General features: G+C 51.7%; 1 protein-coding gene across 3 annotated transcripts in view; it reads right to left on the reverse strand.

The window, feature by feature from the left end:
• Positions 1–1149: 1149 nt before the first annotated feature.
• SYT2 (synaptotagmin 2) overlaps positions 1150–15198 on the reverse strand; it is a 125613-nt gene continuing 111564 nt past the window's right edge. For all 3 annotated transcript variants that reach the window (XM_017896487.1, XM_017896486.1, XM_017896488.1), the window contains exons 3-9: positions 14881–15047; positions 13442–13561; positions 12822–12989; positions 12339–12506; positions 10836–10953; positions 9708–9841; positions 1150–7452 (exon numbers count right to left, since the gene is read on the reverse strand). In XM_017896487.1, the coding sequence (XP_017751976.1) occupies positions 7246–7452; positions 9708–9841; positions 10836–10953; positions 12339–12506; positions 12822–12989; positions 13442–13561; positions 14881–15047 (1082 nt within the window). In that variant the 3' untranslated portion in view covers positions 1150–7245. The remainder of the gene's footprint in view (positions 7453–9707; positions 9842–10835; positions 10954–12338; positions 12507–12821; positions 12990–13441; positions 13562–14880; positions 15048–15198) is intronic.

Raw genomic sequence — 15198 nt, forward strand, 5'->3', positions numbered from 1 at the left:
AGAACACACACACTTGATGTCATGGTTGAAGAATTCAGTCCTGTCCTGGGGCGCAAAACAGAGGCAAAGAAGCATGACCGATGCAAAGGGTTCCTAGACTGCAAATGTTTCTCTTTCTGACCCCCACTGGTTGTAGTAAGGTCTGCAGAGACGACAGTATCACCTAGCTGTCACGTGGTCCAGCCCTCTTCTAGGGAAAGGAGAAGGCCACAGCCTATTAGCAGAGTAAAAAGCTCACATTCTCAGCCAGGAGACCCTCAGGTGATCAATCCCGGTCCTGCTGAAAGGCTCATGCCCTCACCCTACCCAGCCTCAGGGACTGAAGCAGCAAGACAGGATAGATGTTAAAGGATCTGGGCTCATGCTCCCTCAGGTGGGCAGCTCCTGTCCCTGGCTTGCCTTCACTGCCCCCATGCTGTTGGACCTGATGGACAAACACACATCTAGCCAATGGTGTTCCTGGAGGACAGGTGCTGGTGTAAACTGAAAACGGTAGCCGCTGGTCTATCCTCAAGGAGAGGAGACAGGTGGAAGTGGGAACTGAAGGAGTTTTACTCTTCCCTGGTCTTTGGGGGCAATGCTGCCCTACTCTCCCTTTCCCTAAAAATTCTGAAACCCTATCCCTGGTCCCTAACATCTTTGCTTTAGAAGTTAAAGACATTTCAAGTTCTTTGCAAAGAGACAATTGAGGACTTCGTGGAAATCCTTACTTTTCAAATTCGCATTTCCTAGGGCCAGCCTCCCTGTTGTCACTGGGCTCAGACTGTGGCTATTCCCTAAGACCAGCTCTACTGGAAGGGAATTCAACAATATAGTCGCCACCACCACCCCACCCCGCCCAGCTTCCCAGACAATGTTCCCCGGCACCACCATGCTCCCCACAATTCCACAGGCCTGGCACGTGTCCTCAGGAGATGTGTGGGCCCCAGCACCCACCAGAGTGCCAATCTGGTCTTCCCCCAACCCCAGGAGAGAGGTGACCTCAGCCCCTTTTGGTGCTTCCCTGAAGGGAGATTCTGGGTTAGAGGCCAGAGCCTCAGGACCATCTCACCACCCTCACCCACCATACTGACCCTCACAGGCAGCTCCCACATCCTCACCCCCACCTCAGCGCAGCAAAAACAACCAGAGACACCCCCCACCCCCAGGTTTCTTTCAGCTCATTTCTTTAATAAGGAGACGCAGCTCATTACAAAATAACAATTTGACAAGAGATCAGACAAGAACAAGAGTCCACGTAAGGGAGATGGAGAGCATTGCCAAGCAGAGGTGGGGAATGGGCCAGGGGCAGGGCTGTACATGTGTCCTTCCTATGGAGACAAAGGCAGGGCTCCTGGTGGGCTGACCTGGGGGAAGCTAGGCTCTGCCAGGCCCTGATTTTGAAGTTTTCAGCCCCAGGGTTTTCAGAAAGCAACAAATCAAGTCCTTAGATGGGCAGGAGTCAGGGCAGAAGGGTCAGCATCTTTGAAGAGGCCCCACTAAAGTCCTTATCGCTAAGGCAGGCGGGATGGAGGAACTCTTGGTGCACCACGCACACTGCTCCCATCACCTCACCAGACAGACAGTCTCTCAACTCTTGCCTCAATTTCTGTCTCTGCTATGGGTGTGGAGAGTGGGAGGGCCCCAGAGAGAGCCGGAGGAAGCAAGACATGTCTTCACTCGTCCAAACACCTGATTCCAGCCTGCTTGGAAATGGTCCCCTCCACCTTCCCCACTCTTTCATGTCCCAGCACAAAAGTCCCTGGGACTTCTATGTGCTCATGTGTTATGGTTTGTGCAGGGCAAGCCTGCCTCGCCACCTCTGGCCTCATCGAATATGCCCTGCCTGATTACCCTCCCGTTCTCTCCATCATTCCTCATACTCGTCACGGTTGTCAGGCCTGAGGCATCCTGGGCCCTTCCCATGCAGTACTGCCCTCAGGTGCCCATGGGGCCAGGGGCGGCAGGCAGGAGGGCTACCTGTCCATCTCAGTTCAACAGGATGACCTGAGGCCTTGGAAGCCCCCAGGCCCCTCTACTCGCCTCTCTGCTACTTGGTGCAATTGGCTGGGGCTTCTCTGGGGAGCAGGTGTGAAGGTCAGTGGGCTTAGTCCACACCTGCTCTGCCTGAGCCTCTGAGCCTCCCTCACAGCTGGACCTGCCCACCCCACTCTCAGGGGAGCCCTGGTAGCCCTGAGGTCGCCCTGCTATTGGGCTGCTTTCTGTCAGACTGCAGGAGGACACACGAGAAAAAAGCATCAGCCCCTGTATTCACCGGCCTCTCCCTGAGTCCCTCCTCCATCACCACCCATGACCCTCACACCACAGAGGTGAGTAAGCAGGGATGGTTCCGTCATCCCTGGCTGAGCCCCTGGCTGAGCCACTGACTGGCTGCTCCTGAAAATCCTGGTTGCCTCCACAGGGACCCCAAGAAAGGTATCCAGAACGATGGAGTCCCTCTGCTGCTTGCTCCTCGCCCAGCATAGAAATGGAGCTGAACTGTGAACCCAGGCCGAGGAAGCCAGCTCAGGCAGGGCCATCATGGGCATCGCCTAAGGCCCCACTGGAAGCCCTGGACACCATCCATTCTCATGACACAGGACTGAGGGAGCAGAAGGGGGTGACAACAGGTGAGCCCTTCACAAGTGTTCTGTGGGGAGCCAGTTGGAGGGACACGGGGGCTCCTGGGAGGAGCCAAGGGAGGCCAAGTCTCCAGCAGGAGGCCCCCTTTATGGCTTTTCAGTGAATTCAGACAGTGGGAGGAAGGGGCACACCACACACATACACAGAACACGGAAGCTACTAGGATGCCAGACACCAGGCTGGACACTGCACCAGGCCCCAAGGGTTGGCTCTGCAGACAGATGTGCAGCAAACAGGCCTTCAGGGCGACCTCCAGCATCTCCCAAGGCAGGGCTGGACTGGAGCGGGCACCGACTCCCGCCCACTGATGACTCCCATGGGGAGGTTTCCCGATGGGAGGAGGCAGGGGTGGGGCTGGGGGACAAAGACTTTACACAACATAAAATCAAAGGAGCAGCCTCAACCAGTTCTGTAAAATGGGTCTGAGGTTGGGGATCAAGGGGACTCTCAGCATTGCCATGCGGCTATTTACAGAAAGTTATAGACATGCATCTTGATTAAACAAGATTCTGTTCATATGTTTCTAGGTAATTTTCTTCTTTTATATATAATTAAATATACATGGATGGGGGCAGATGAGGCTCAAATGGCTTCAGAAGGTTCTTATTTTGTTGTTGCTTAAAAAATAAAGTAATTCATGTGTCTTCAAGTCACAGTGTCCCCTTCTCAATATTGCAGTTCAAAAAACTGGTTAAGTCAAATCCTTGGGGTTCCTGGCCCCCTGGGACCAAAGGGAAAGGGGAAAAGTCATAGGGCAGGGTTCCCAGACACAATGCAGGATGGCCAGTTACATTTGAATTTCAGATAATCAACGAATTATTTTTTACTATAACATGTCCCAACTATTGCCTAGGACATACTTACACTTAAAAATTGTTTGTTGTTGAACTGAAATTCAAATATAACTGGGCATCCATATTTTTATTTGGCAACCACAGAATGGGGCTCTGGGCCACCAGGATCGTGGGACTCCTCCCTGCCTGCCACTACCCAGGGCTCTGAGAAAGGGCCCCAAACAGCTTTAGGTGGGAGGGGCAGAGGAAAGGGAAGGGAAGGGGCAGAGCAGAGGATATGAGGGCAGTTCCTGGCTCAATCTCTTTGTACCTTTGAGTGGGAGGGGATGCCCTCAGGGACAGGCTTTTTCTCTATGAGGTTGGGTGAGACCCAGGACTCAGATGCCTTATGAATTAACCTGGGACATTAAGGGAGCATGGAAACTGTCACTCCCCAAACCCAGGGAGGTTCGTCACCCTCTTTGCTATCACCCGCCCTTACCCCCACCCCACTGCATGGAGGCAGGTTTATAAGAGAGCTGTTTTTACCCGCAGGAGGGCTGTAGCGACCCCTCTTCTCCCTCTCGCTGAAGCCTTGGGCCAGCAAAATCATCCCACACTGATTCCGCAGAGACACAAGTTATGTATGCTTTCCTAGGAAGAAAGATCAGGATCTGAGACTGTGGCCTAATCCCTGCTGTCTCATCCTCCAGCTGAGGGACTCCAGGAAAGTCACTTCTCATTCATGCCAAGCACCTGCCTACTGTCTGGGATTGCCCCAGCATTCCTTACCCAGCTTCCCCAGGCCTCAGCTTCCACTTCCAAAGTCCAAAAATCTGTCTGTAGCTCTGACAGAATTAGCTTCCCTTCTGGAACAATTATTCAGGGAGGAAGAAGAAAACGAGCTTTCAGACCTTATCCCAGTTTCTGGGTGGGATTAGGCTTGGATTTTCATGGTCTCAGCTTCTCTAAAAATCACCTCTATACTACTTTCCTTTCTCTGGAACAGACTTTGAGATGAAAATTTACACCCCCAGAGGCGTCCAGAACCCCTTACTAGCCAAACACCCTACCTCTATCCTGCTGAGTGCCTACACCCCAGTACCCTGACATCCCCAGAAATAAACCTGCCCAGCAGTGTTTGGCATGATGCCCTGTGGTTTCAGCTATGTCAGTCCTCAGATATGGAAAACACACAAGCAGAAGCATGTTCCCACCAAGCCTATGGACCAAGACAGATGCCATTCGCTAGATGGCACATCAGGACCAGCTGGGACCTGGGGAAGGCACTGCTCCCCACACCCACACTGGCTCCACACTGGTGCCAAGATTCAAAATCACTCAGCAACCTATCCCCACCCCTCAAGGCTGCTCACTAGCAGTGGGCTCAGAGTAATAAAATCCAGCCCTGGTCACCAGGCACATGGACACCCAGACCACCAGAGTTCCTACCATTGCCTTTCTTCCCTGTCAAGGGAGTGCAAATCTTGGACTTTGGAAGGGCTGAATGAAGTTCATGAATGGAAAAGAATCCCAGGTGGTAGAAGGTGAATTGGGAAAGGGCAAAGGAGTAAAGGTAGAGGGGATATTGACAAGGGGGTCTCCATGAATGAATCTGTGGGATATGGGTGAGGAGAATGAGTCTGGGGAGAGACCCTGAGAAAGCACCAAAATCCCACAACTCTGGGGATGGGAGAAGAGTCCAGTGACTTCTGATGTCCATACCAGGAAATCCCACTCTGTGGCCACCCAGATTCTGAAAGCACCCTATTGTCCTACAACTCTCTACCATGACCACACCTTTGGTCCCAGGGACCACAGTTCATAATCCTGATCAGAGTCTTACCTTCCCATCATTAAGTACACACACACACACACACACACACACACACACCAGTAAAAATATAACTTCCCATGTACCACTAACAAGACAAAGAAGGATCTCCGAGAGACAGGGAGGCTTCCCAGTCTATTTCTGGTGGGGTATTCCCTCATTTCCCCACTCCTTCATCCAAAACCAAAGCAAAACCAAAAGCCCCTTCCCCCTTTTTAAAATAAAATAAAAAGACACTCTGCAACTTCTTCACGCTGGATCCCCAAAGCCTGATTCCCTCCAACACTGTCCATCTGTCTCGGGTGTCTACAGGAAGCCGAAGTGGCCCAGATGGGGCAGGATAGAAATGCTGCCATTTGTACTGGGAAAGAGAGATACTCAGGCTTCTGGAGAAGCCATGAGTTTTCTGTGGTGAAAAAATGGCAAGGGCCTGAGGGCTTCATGGATGGAAGAGAGAGGCCAAAGGAAGGGAGGCAAGGAAGGATGGCCTCTGGTCACAAGGGGACCTCACTCTGTTGTCCAGGCTGAAGGTTTGGAAGAAGACTCAGTGCAAACCTGACTAACATATATATGGCTTTTATATCAGTGCTGGGAACAAAAGGTGAACAGGGAATGGGACACAACTGAGCATGGGTAGAAACCCTAGAAGGTCTCCTCTGCTACTCATTTGGAATGGATGCCCTTTGTTTCTTAGTATTCATAAAGAGAAGCCCACTAATGGTAGGACGAGTCCTCCCTATAGGTCTCCCTGCGCCACTCCAGCTACCTATCAGCTCTCCAGCATGGAGGGCAGAAGGCCAAGGGAGCAAGGAGTGGGAGTCTAGGGGGAATTCCAGTGCTCCTCTATATCTCCACCCAGGAAATCTCAGCCACCTGTCCCCCATCCTCTTCTTACCACCCCCTTCTTACCTGGACCTCAGGGGAACTAAGAACATTTAGACTTTCCTTTTAAAGTTCTCTGGCTCTGCACAGATAACGTGTCTTCAGACAGTGTTGCTCCACTTAAAAGAGAAACAGAAGCAAAAGCACAGTGGGGAATAAATGCAAATGAACTGGGCTGCTTATATTCTGGAAAGGGAGAAAGTATCTGTTTTTCCCACTGGATGGGGTGACGATCCAGGAGTTTAATTTTGGTCTTTCTGGTAATAGGTAATAGTTTCTTCATAGTTTGATATTTATTGTCAATAAGAGTGAGATTTTGGGACTAAGAGTCCCTGTTAGAGTCTGACCCAACTAGTGAATAGCTCATATCCATGAATGTCCCCAGAACCACACTTCTGGGGAAACCATGACTGGCAGGAGGAAGTCTTTGATGGCATCGTTTGGTCCTAGTTCTGAACACATCCAGTCTTCACATCTTGCTGCCTCCCAAATAGCCACCAACAGGAGTATGAAAGCCCCGGCATCTGAACAGGATCCTGAGACTTTGCCATAGATGAGAGAAGATCTCCCACTTAGTGGACTTTTCATGTCAGGGTCCCCAAAGAGCCTTCTTTTCCCACACAACTTTACTGTCCATGGCTCATTCCAGGAATGAAGAGAGATGCTCAAAGACACACACACACCACACACGACACACACACACACACACACACACAGGGATCATTAGCCACTGTGATGCCTTCCCTGTCAGGAAGCAGGATGTGCTGCCATTTTGTTGGTCCAAAAGGCTCAAAAAAACAGGAAGTGCTGCAAGTTTGCGCCAGTAGAGGGCCTCGCTTGGGGTGAGGCAGATGTGAAGCTTTGAAAGAGGCAGGGGAACTGTGACAGGGCATGCAGCAAGGCAGCTCCTAGGACCATGAACAGAGCCAGGCTTCTCTTTCACCTCTTAGGGGACTCTCCTCACACAGCCATCAAAGGGAAGTTGGTCTTTAAAAGAGAAAACAAGGAAAACAAGGACACAACCACCAAAAAATGAAAGAAAAAAGAAAACCTCTAAGGTTGCATAACTGAGGTATTGATAGCTCTGGATCTTGTCAGTGTCCGTGAAAGGTGTGGGGTCCCAGCCGCTGCTGTCTACTTGTTCTTGCCCAGGAGTGCATCCACCTCCTCCTCAGGCTTGAGCGAGTGCCACTGGGCAATGGGCCTCCGGGGGTTGGCCAACATGTCAGACCAGTGCCGCAGCTCTGTGCCTGTGGCATTGCTGCCCACGAAGATTTTGCCTATGGCTTCGTTCTTGCCCAACTTGTCGTAGTCCAGCACGGTGACCACTACCTGGACTTTCTGCAAGGAAAACAAAGGAGGGAGGGAGTTGGCAGACAGAGACGTGGGATCCCATGACCAAATTTATCCTCCATCAACCTCTACTCCAAATGATTGGGAAGGAAAGGCCTCCCGGGGCTCCTTGGTTTCATCTCTGCTCCAGTGAAGACTGAATTGACATGGAAACAGAGGCCACGCCTTTGGCAGCCTTTGTTTCTACCACTGGGCATTTATTGAGGGTGTACTGTGCTCTAGACACTGTTAAGCACTTGTAGCAGGAGAAGAGGGAAGGAAAAATGAAAAGATGGATTTCACCTCAATGAGATCAGCAGACATGTAACTGAAAACTTACAACATGAAGTGATAAAGGTTATGCTAGAGAGATAGGCACAAGGTACTGTGGAAACTCAGAGGAGGTGACAGTCCTGCTGGGGCCAATCAGAAAAGGCTTCACAGAAGAGGTGACTGGGACATGAAGTCTGAGAATTTCTCTAGGAGGACAAAAGGAGGAAGAGGATTCCAGGAAAACAGATTATCTTGCGTAGAGGCATAGAGACCTGAGAGTGCATTTGGCATCTGAGAAACATTAGACGTTCAGTCATTGAGGTACAGGGTGAGAAGCAGTGAGGCAGGAAATGAGGCTGGTAGAGTAGGTTGGGGTCAGCTGAGGAGTTTGCATTTTGTCTTTCAGGCAAGCAGTAGGGGACTCCTGAAGACTTTAAGTAAAGGAGTGTTGTGGACATTTGAGAGAGAGAGCCCTGGCATTGAGGTGGAAGATTCACTGGAGCAGGAGTGGGCCTGATGGCAGGGAAGAGACCCGTTGGAGGATGCTGGAGGGTCTGGGAGGATGGATCCCAAATACCTGAACCAAGGCAGGCACAGTGGGGATGAGAAGTCAAAACCAGGTTGGAGGGGTATTTAGGGAGAGAATCAAGAGGACTTGATGATCAGCTGGATTTGCTGAATGGTTGATGCCTTTTCCCCTGTGACTCCAGCCAACTCAGATGCGTCCTTCAGGACCAAGCTTTCTCTGGGAAGCCTCACTACAGTCCTCTGCTTCATGGACATTGAAGCCGTTGTCTCACTGTGCTTTACTAGACTGTTTACTGGTGCCCTCCTGCTGTGAGGTCCTTGACAGCAAGGACAGTGTCGATTACACACTTATTTCCTCATCCCCTAGCAAGTGCCTAGCACTTAGGAAATGCTCAGTAAAGTATGTTGGATAAATGAGAAAGGAAAAAGGAAATAGTCTAAGGTAATGTCCAGGTTTCTGACTTGGGCCACTGGGTAGATGATGGACTGTGGGGTCATTCATTGAAAACAGAATTCAGATGAAACAGGCTTGGCTGGGAAGAGGTAGGGAGAAGAACATTACATTGGTTTTACAAATGTTGAATTTGAGATGCCTGGGTCAGGATGCTCTAGATGTAAAATTCTCTGTAATGAGGACTTCTCTTGGATTAACGTTATCACTGAGCTGCCCAATGTTCTCTTGAAGTATTCCATCAATAACATCATGCACATCTCCATAGATGACAGCACCAACTCTGAAGATTCTCTTGCACCCTTGCCCCCAGCCCTCCTGTGGGGAGGAGAGGGGGTGGGATCAGCTCACTACAAAGAAGGAGAGACCAAGACTCCATGATAATCGACCACTCAGCAAGCCCCCAGCTGCGCCTGACTCCCCACCCAAATGGGTGGGTCGGCCTCTTGTCCTACCACATCCAGATCCCACTTATACCCGGAAATGGTGAAAACCAGACCTCATCTCCAACATTTACAGAGCTTGCTGGTGAGAAGGAAGGAAGAGTAGAGAAGGCTGGAAGGGTGGCGGGAAAGAGGAGAGGAAGCAAATCAGAGGAGTAGATGGAAAGGACCTAGAAAGCAGTAGAAGTGGGGCAGGGATGACCAAGACAGGATGTGGCTGGAGAGGATGGAGGTGGCAGTGGCCAGTCCCACCCTCTCAGCCAGCTCCCAACCCCTCTGGTACCTTTGCTACACCCCCATACACCTATGCACATGACCATGGTCCTCCAAGTCCTAAAGGAATGATTTGCAGAACTTTTTGAATTAGTTCATGTTTATCTCATCAGAAAAGGGGGATCCCTGAAGCACTTGGGAAGGAGATCCCACCTAGGCACCATTAGACCTCGAGCCTTCCTCCACCAAGAAAGGCTATTCCGTGGTCTCTGGATGAGTTCCCGCTCTTCAACCTCCCCATACATGTTTGCCTCCCCAAACCCTGCTCCGTGCCTAGGACCCTAGCGCTCCAGCACCTGAATCTGCTCGAAGGGGATCTCAAAGCTGAAGGACTCGTTGAAGTATGGGTTCAGGGTCTTCTTCTTCACGGTTGTCTTCTTCTTCTTGAGCCGCTTGCCATTCTGCATCAGGTGGATCTTCACATAGGGGTCTGCGGAGGGAGAATCCCAACCCCAGAGAGGTTCCCCTTAGCCCCCAGCCCTCCTGCCCAATGTACCAAGGCCTGCCCAGAGCATCGGTCAAGATGGGGTCTTCATTCTGCTGAGACCAGGCCCTCAGAAAGCCCCAAGTCACGCCATCCAGTTCAAAGGTGGCAAAAGACTTCACCTCAAGGACCAACTCTGACCAGTTGGTTGTGGCTTCCTGAATCATTGGGTGGGGGGCATTTCTGAGTCTAAGGCCTTGTGAGAAAGGGTATGGAGATTCATGTGTGATCCTGTGCTGGGGAGGGGGTGGGGAGTGCTAAAGTCAGGACACACATCTGCTGGGTCATGATCCCAATCCAATCCTCCTAATCTTGCAGACGAGAAACTGAAGCCAAAGAATGGAAATGACCTGCCCTAGGTCACACAAAAGGTCAGTGACAGAGCCGGAGCTGGCATTGAAACGTGCTGGTTGGAGCCCATGCCCAAGGCTGATTCTCTGGGAAGGCGGCTGAAGCAGCAGGCTTCATTCCCCAGAGCCCTGTGCCATGGGCCAGCCCCATTCACTGCCAGGTAAATGTGATATTCAGAGCATCTTCCACCCCCCCTTCCCTCACCCTCCCCTTTCCAGGGCAGAGCCAGCAGAGCCTACAGCCTCTTCTGGAAACATGTCCCAATTGTGGTGTCACGTTTTGGGCGAAGCCCTGCCCGTTTCCCTGGGAGAAGTAAAATCCTAAGTCACGAACTTATCTGGGGATGAAATTTCTCTGATCCTTTTCTCTGTAGCCCACAGTGCAAGGCCAGAGAGCATTGGGAAGGCAGTTCTGACGGGGACAAGGGGCCCTTGGAGAAAAGGAGGGGCTGGGAAGCCAAGGCTCCACCGCTCCTCGAGGAGACATCTCAGTCCCAGGGCAGCAAAGTGTTCCTCTTCACTGGAGTGTGCAAACTCTGCTAACTGGCTCGCTGGTGCCACCCAATGGCAGCCAGAAGCTCTCCACATACCTGAAAGGCCACCCACGTCCATCTTCTTGAGGTTCTTGGCCTCCAGGATGCAGACAGTGAGCTTCCCAGCCGTAGGCACATAGCGCAGGGAGGTGCAGATGTCGCCCAGCTTCTCTGGCTATCCGGGGGAAGAGCAGGGCTTGGGTCATCTCAGCCATCCTAGTGCCTCTCTCATGGCTGGCCTCTTTCTTGCCAAAATTAGCAAGGCAGTGATGTGTCCCTGCCTCCCTCATCACCAGTCCCCATATATGTGATGGCCGAGAAGGTCTTCCAGCATCTGACCTTGGGGCCCCCTGATGCAGTGCAACAAAGTCCCTGAACGTGACAGGTTGGGACCTCAGGAGCCATGGGCTGAGGTTGAGGGGGTAGAGGACAGCTGTGGATCCCTGGGTGGATCTGGGATCTGGGAGGTTGGGAGTATGTTTGGGCCCCTACCCCAGGCTCTGGTAAGGTGGGAAGGGGTGCGAGAAGCAGGGGGGTTAGCCACGTGTCCACCACCAAGGGTCCTGGGGGACTGAATGTCTCAGAAGCCTTCTTTCCCTGAACACTCCCACCCACCAAGGTCTCTCCTTGTGGACCATTCCACTTGTAGTATGATTTGTGGTTTTCGGAGCAATTTGCATCCCTTCTGTTACTATTACTGCAACTCTTTCATGTAAACAAGACAAGAATTCTTTGTAACCAATGAGAAACTGAGGTTCCCAGAGGCCATGGTTCGCTCAAAGTCACACAACAATTTAGCACTGCAGGCAGGTCGAGGACCCAGGGCTCCTAATTCCTAAGGCCAACACCACACTGCAGAGTCAAAGCTGCTCAAAGTCAAAGCCACCCAGGGCAAGACTGACCACATCACACAGGTCCTGGTTCAGGTGTGCTGGACTTCCTCCCAGGCACAGGGGACAAAAGGGACAAAAGGATGTCTTAAGCTTCTCTACTCAGCCCTCCATCACTGCCTAGAGTGTGCTGGGTAGCAGGGCCCTGGCCAAAACAAATGATTGATGCCCAGAAGGAGGAATGGTTAAAATAGAGTTTTAGGTACACAGCAATTGCTCAGCAAATATTTACTGAGTGAATGGATGCTGTAGCAGTTCTGGGAGGACAAGTCCCTCTGCTGAGTATCCTTTAGAACAAACATGAGCTTTCCTTATGGGTAAACTGAGGCACAGAGGCATGAATCACAGGCCTTAGGTAATAGCAGAAGCTTAGGAGTAACAATAATAATGGTGTTTGTATTTATTTGAGTACCTACCAAATACCAGTCACTGCGCTAGGCGCTTTATGCAGGTAGTGAATCCTCATCTGTAAAAAGAGACTAAAGGAGGGAACCCGAGTCCAAACAGCGTAAGCAACTTGCCCAGGTTCACACAGCCAGGCAGTATGGAGCTGGGATCCTAACCCAGGTCGCCTGCCTCCAAAGCCCATCCTATTTCCATCATGCCACGAGGTGGAAGCCCACTTGTACATTCGTCTTTTTGCCCAACCTGGCCTCATCTCTGCTCTTACCTCCTCCTTTTCCCCGCCTTGCAGGTCTCTCCACTCCTCAATGGGCTGGCCGAGGTCCACTGTGTTCATAGGCACCTTTACCTCTCCAATGATGTCATGTTTGGAGAAGCGGTCAAAGTCATAGATGGCCATCACCAGAGTTTTGCCCCCAAGCTCCTGGTATGGCACCTGCAGGGCACAAGCAGAATCAGAGGGGGCCAGAGTGACTCACGCACCTCCAGGGGTGCTATGGGCAGAGGCCTCTATTCCAGCCCACAGGGTCCCAGTTAGTGTGCGGAGACAGAGAAAGACCCAGGGCTTTTGGGGAGCAGAGGGTGGGGTGGGAGGGATCCCCATCCTCCAAAGAGGTCAGGGGGGCCCTGCAGTCCAGGCTGCCATTGTTCCAGGCTGAGCAATGGCTAAAGACCAAGGAAAGGTCTGTAGAACTCAGCAGAGAATTGGGATCAGGGAGTGAGCTGGAGTCACCCTTCCAGCCCTCAGCACCTTGAAGGTGAAGGTTTCATTGAAGGCAGGGTTCAGTGTCTTCCGATGGACTTTGGTCTCATATTTCTTCTTCTTATCAGGAAGGAGGAAGACCTTGACATAAGGGTCTGAGGTGCCTCCCATGTCCAGGGCAGGCAGTTCAGCAGCCTGCAGAACGCCCACAGTAAGCTGTGGAGAGAGATGGGGAGAAGGGACCTGAGTCTCAGGACAGTTCCAATACCACAACTGGCCCCAGACCCAGTTCCCGCCAATTCCTTCCTAGAGGAGGCAGTTGGGGCAGGGGAATGAGGGGAGGCTGGTGCTAGAGAGGAAAACTGGTCTCCATTTCCACCCCAAGGAATTTGGAATGGCATTTAGGGAACCTGAAGTTGAAAGGGAAATTGCTTTGCCCAAGGTTGGTGGGCAGGTTAATAGCATAATCAACTTGGAACCTTCCGCAAGCAGGCTGGTGGCCAAGCCAGCATCAATGTCCAGAGCTATAGGCCCTGCCGTTTCCAGCCTGCCTCATTCTAAGGGAAGAGCAGCGCCCACACATCTCTGAGGGAGCTGTTTCTATCCCCCTTCCACCCAACTCCCAGGTCTCTCCCCATTCCCCACTCTGCCCCCACAGCCCTGCATACCTGATTAGCCTGAAAATCATAGTCCAGGGAAAACTGCAGTTTGCCCAGGTTCTCTGGCTCTTTCTCCTCCTCCCCTTCACCTTCCCCCTCAGTCAGGCCTGTCTCTGCATCATCATCATCCTGTGGGAGCTGGGGGAGAGAGGGAACAAGTTAAAAGGGGAGGACAGAGGAGCCTGGCTTGGCACAGGGTGATGGGAAACCAGCACCTCTGTGGTAGACCTTGACTCAGAACTGTGTGTGGTGGGGTAAAAGAGAGAATGTGGCCCTGCCATGTGACCCTCCTTCATGGCCCATCAGAACCCCTAGACAGGTCCTTTACCCCCAGCCCTGTGTTTGAGACATGATTCTAGTTTGGGCACCACTCTCCTGCCTCTGAGGCACAGTGTACCATGGGACCAGGCCCTGTGCCAAGTGCTTCATAGCTTCTGGAGGCTGGGGTGGGGGTGGGATTTGCTTCTCTTGTAAGCCCTCTCCCAAACACTTTCCCCAGCTCAGGCCCCACATATCCTGGGCAAGACATACCAGAAGTACGGTCCAGGCAGACAGGAGCAGAGTGAGCCCACAGACGTGGAGGGAGAAAGAAGAAAGTGATATAAGAGAAAATCCTGCAGCTCAAACCAGCCCCTAAGTCACCACAGCCACTCATCAAGACCAGGAAGGGCTACACCCAAGTCATCCTGGAACCCCTCCCAACACACACTGCAGGTTCCTTTTGGGCCCACATACACACACATACCTGCATGTGCACAGACATATACACACACACATGCACTCAAAGGCCATTTAGATCCCTGGCTTCTGAGATCAAGCCCTTCCCTGCATCCTCCATATGGATTCCTTGAGCAAGAGATTCCTCCTAGTCACCCCTAAACAAACATGGGGGAAAGGGAAGCACACAGGGGCCTCTGCAAACTTAAAACAAGAAAAGGAGCTTTCTAGGCTGACCAACACCAAAAGACAGGGGAAAATAAATTAAATTATGATATGATTAATGATGGATTCTACTTGGCTCTGTCTTGGTGCCTCAGGGCCACTCTTCTGCCTCATTTGATTCCTGCCCCATGCCCAGTTAGATGCCTCCCATGAAGATATTGTCCTTCAGTCTCTCTGGCAGGAAAACACAGGAAAAACCCAATGGTGTCTTGCTGGTTGGGGTGTGTCTCTTTCCAACATTTTGTCCTAGTAGCCTCATTGGGGGGTCAATATATTGCTCTTCACTGTCTTTCCAGGGATGAGTTCATACTAACACAGGAATAAGGCCCCCACTCCCAGGGACCTCTAGGTCGGTGGTGTTATACTAGAGATGTAACAGAGAGCCAAGTTTTAAGGAGGGGAGAAGGTTTGGTTGTGGAAGCCCAGGAGCTTTTGCTTACCCTTTCAGCATCAGGAAAGCCTGGGCTGAGCCCCTTCCAGTCCCCCTCACAACCAATGTGCCCTACCTGACCCCCTTTCATGTCCTTCATGTTCATGGCATTCTTCATGCCTTTGCCCTTTTCCTTCTTGTTCTTCTTCTTCTTGCAGCAGCACTTCTTGCAGATGCAGAAGCAGCAGGTGAGAAGCAGGAGCCCAGCAACCACAGCAATGGCGATCAGTGCCCAGGGTGGTACTGCCCACACAGAGAAGATCCCGGGGTCAGCAGTGCCATGTCTTGCAGCCCCTGACCCCGTAGCATTGACAAAAATGGGTGAGGAATATGACTGCCCTCCCACAATGCCCACACCCCACATTTTAAAAGCCATACACCCATGAGTGATTTG

The sequence above is a fragment of the Rhinopithecus bieti genome, unplaced genomic scaffold (genome assembly GCF_001698545.2).
Source record: "Rhinopithecus bieti isolate Rb0 unplaced genomic scaffold, ASM169854v2 scaffold_24392, whole genome shotgun sequence".
In the NCBI taxonomy this organism is placed as follows: domain Eukaryota; kingdom Metazoa; phylum Chordata; class Mammalia; order Primates; family Cercopithecidae; genus Rhinopithecus; species Rhinopithecus bieti.